This window comes from Trichosurus vulpecula, chromosome 4 (genome assembly GCF_011100635.1).
Source record: "Trichosurus vulpecula isolate mTriVul1 chromosome 4, mTriVul1.pri, whole genome shotgun sequence".
Taxonomy (NCBI): Eukaryota; Metazoa; Chordata; class Mammalia; order Diprotodontia; family Phalangeridae; genus Trichosurus; species Trichosurus vulpecula.
In genome coordinates, this window is record NC_050576.1 from 69,432,506 (window position 1) to 69,435,303 (window position 2,798).

The 2,798-nt window shown below is 43.2% G+C and overlaps 1 protein-coding gene across 1 annotated transcript; it reads right to left on the reverse strand.

Moving 5' to 3' along the window:
* Positions 1-203: 203 nt before the first annotated feature.
* LOC118846761 (60S ribosomal protein L23a-like) lies at positions 204-667 on the reverse strand. The gene is made up of 2 exons (XM_036755505.1): positions 501-667; positions 204-357 (listed from the first exon to the last, which is right to left on the reverse strand). Exons 1-2 carry the CDS (start codon positions 665-667, stop codon positions 204-206), a joined length of 321 nt encoding a protein of 106 aa, XP_036611400.1.
* Positions 668-2,798: the final 2,131 nt, after the last annotated feature.

Sequence of the window (2,798 nt, forward strand, 5' to 3'; positions counted from 1 at the left end):
CTTGTCCAAGCACCTAAACCTACTCATATATTCTCAAACTTGACTATACACCTAAACCCTGATCTTTATCCTCAAACCCTAATCTGAGTCTCCAAATCTTGTCTATCCATTCTCAATTCTGATACCCTTAAACTTTGACTGTACCATGTTTTTTTATACTGGAAAACTTTTATTGTAGGTGGAGTAGGATAGCTGGACACAGTTTAAAGGATTCCAATTTTGTTGACAACATCTAAAGCATTGTAGTCTGGAGCAAGTCGGACATAGGCCTTCTTCTCTCCATCAGGCCGGATCAGCTTGTTGACCTTGGTCACGTCGATGTCATACAGCTTCTTTACCGCCTGCTTGATCTGATGGCTTTGATGTCCACAATGAAGACTAGCATGTTGTTGTCCTCAATCTTCTTCACAGCAGACTCAGTGGTCAAGGGGAACTTAATGATGGCATGGTGATCTAGCTTGTTTCTCCAAGGGGCACTTTTCCAAGGGTATTTGGATTGCCTTTGAAGTCCTAGTGTCTTGGGTTGCCGAAAGGTGGGGGATGTTTGGATCTTCTTCTGTATGTGGCTGTGGACACCCTTCAACACCACCTTCATGGCCTTCAAGGCCTTGGACTTGGTCTCTGTCTTGGGGGGCACAATGGCTTCCTTCTTCGCCTTCGGCGCCATCTTGGGGGAAAGGCTGTAGCATGTTTTTTAACCAGACCACATTCCCACTTTCAGATCTCATTCCCCAAACCCTGACCATGCTCTCAGTTAGGCTATCACAGCCTAAGTAGATTCCCCCAAACCTTGATTCTGTCCCCCAGAGGCTGATCATGCCTCCAGCTCCAATCATGCTCTCTCCTTTCTCATTAAAGGCTTTGTCTTGCCTCTGGTTTCTTAGCACTTAGCACACAATACATGTTTTGTTGCCTCAACTTTTAGTGTTTGATCAAACTTGAGCTAACAGAAAATACTGGCATTATGGTTTAGTAGTAAGAGCTTGGGAATTAGGCATCAGAAGAGGCAGAGTTTTAGTCTCACTTCTGCCACAACTTCTTACGTGACCTTGTATAATCACTTTGGACCTCAGCTTCATCATCTATAAAATGGTAGGTTGGACTGGCTGAGCCCTAAGGTCCTTTTCGGCTTTGACAGTTGATGAGATGTTTAACAAATACTTACTATAGGTGAATCACTCTAGTGTCTTTGCCGAGAAAACCCCAAATGGGGTCATGAAGAGTCAGACTCGACTGAAAAGATGACCAAAAAACATTAACACTAAAGGCAAAGCCCTGCTAGGTGAGGAGCTGGGAAAGAGCATTGAATCTGGTGTCAGATGAAATGGATTCGAATTCCAGCTCAGCCACCTACATACAACCTGGATGACTTCAAAGCACTCAACCTTTCTAGTCACTGGTTCCTTCACCTGTAAAATTAGGGAGTTGAATTAGATGACTTTGAAGGTGTCTCTCCAGCTCCGAAGGTACATGTCTATGATGAATAATGCCAAAGAAAGATTAGACCAAGGAGTAGAAATAGAAGTTTGATTTTGGCTCAATATAAAATAAAATTTCCTAACAATTAAGGCTCCCTGAGAATGCAATATTCTATTCAGAAAGTAATGAGCTTCCCAGTGCTGGAAGGCTTCAAGTAGAGACTGGATGAACATTCTTTAGGGATGATTTAGAGGGAACAATTATAGGCTAGCTGGATGCCCTCTGAGGGCTCTTTCAGCCCTGAGAATTTGTAACTCTGGGAAGTACTTGGATGTGTGGGGGAGCAGGGTGAGGGTGGGGTACATACAGACAAAACATGGTCTTTGCCATAGAACAGCTTAGAATATAGTTGGGAGATCGGACACATATGCATAAAGAGATAACTGTAAAACTATGCTCATCAGGGAAGGTGTTGTGAAGGAGGCTTTGAACTGGGCTTTAAAGGTGAACAGGCTTTAAGAATCATAGGGAATCATAAAAGATGTGGGGAGAAACTTTCAAGAGGGGGGAATGTTATGAGCAAAAGCATGGAGGCAGGAATGCATCAATTATATTCAGGGAATTGTGGGATCATAGATAAAGAGCTGATGGAGAACTTAGCGGTCATCTAGCCCAATCCTCTCCCTTTATAGAAGAGAAAACTATAGTCTAAAGAGGCCAAATTACATTCAAAGTCATAGAGGAGGAAAGGCCTGTAGAGGCCATTTAGCTCAGTCCCTTTATTTTGCTGTTGAGGAAATTGAATCAAACAGAGGTTAAATGACTTTCTCAGGGTCACATAGTTCATAAATGTCTGAGGCAAGATTTGAACTTAGATCTTCCTGACTCCAGACCCTTCATGTTATGGTCTTCTCACACACGTAATAAGTGGCAGAGATGAGATTGAGGTACTCTCAGCCTACATTCAGTATCTTTTGCATGACCACAGATACACAATTTAATTTAGGGTGTATAGACGTGGGGAGTTAGGTGGTGCAATGGATAGAGTGTTGAGCCTAGAGTCAGAAAGATTCCTCTTACTGAGTTCAAATCTGGCCTCAGATGCTTATTAGTCATGTGGCCCTGGACAAGTCACTTAACCCTGTTTGCCTCAGTTTCCTAACCTGCAAAATGAGCTGGAGAAGTAACTGGCAAACCACTCCAGTATCTTTGCCAGATGTACTCATGAAGAGTCAGACGTGACTGAAAAAACACTGAAGAACAACAATAGACATGAGAGGAGAAAAGATGATGATTTCGAGATGAGGGGTTGAGGAGAGACCAATGATGGGGCAGGTGGGGGAGGGTACTGATTCTAGTGGTTGTGGTACATGGAAGGG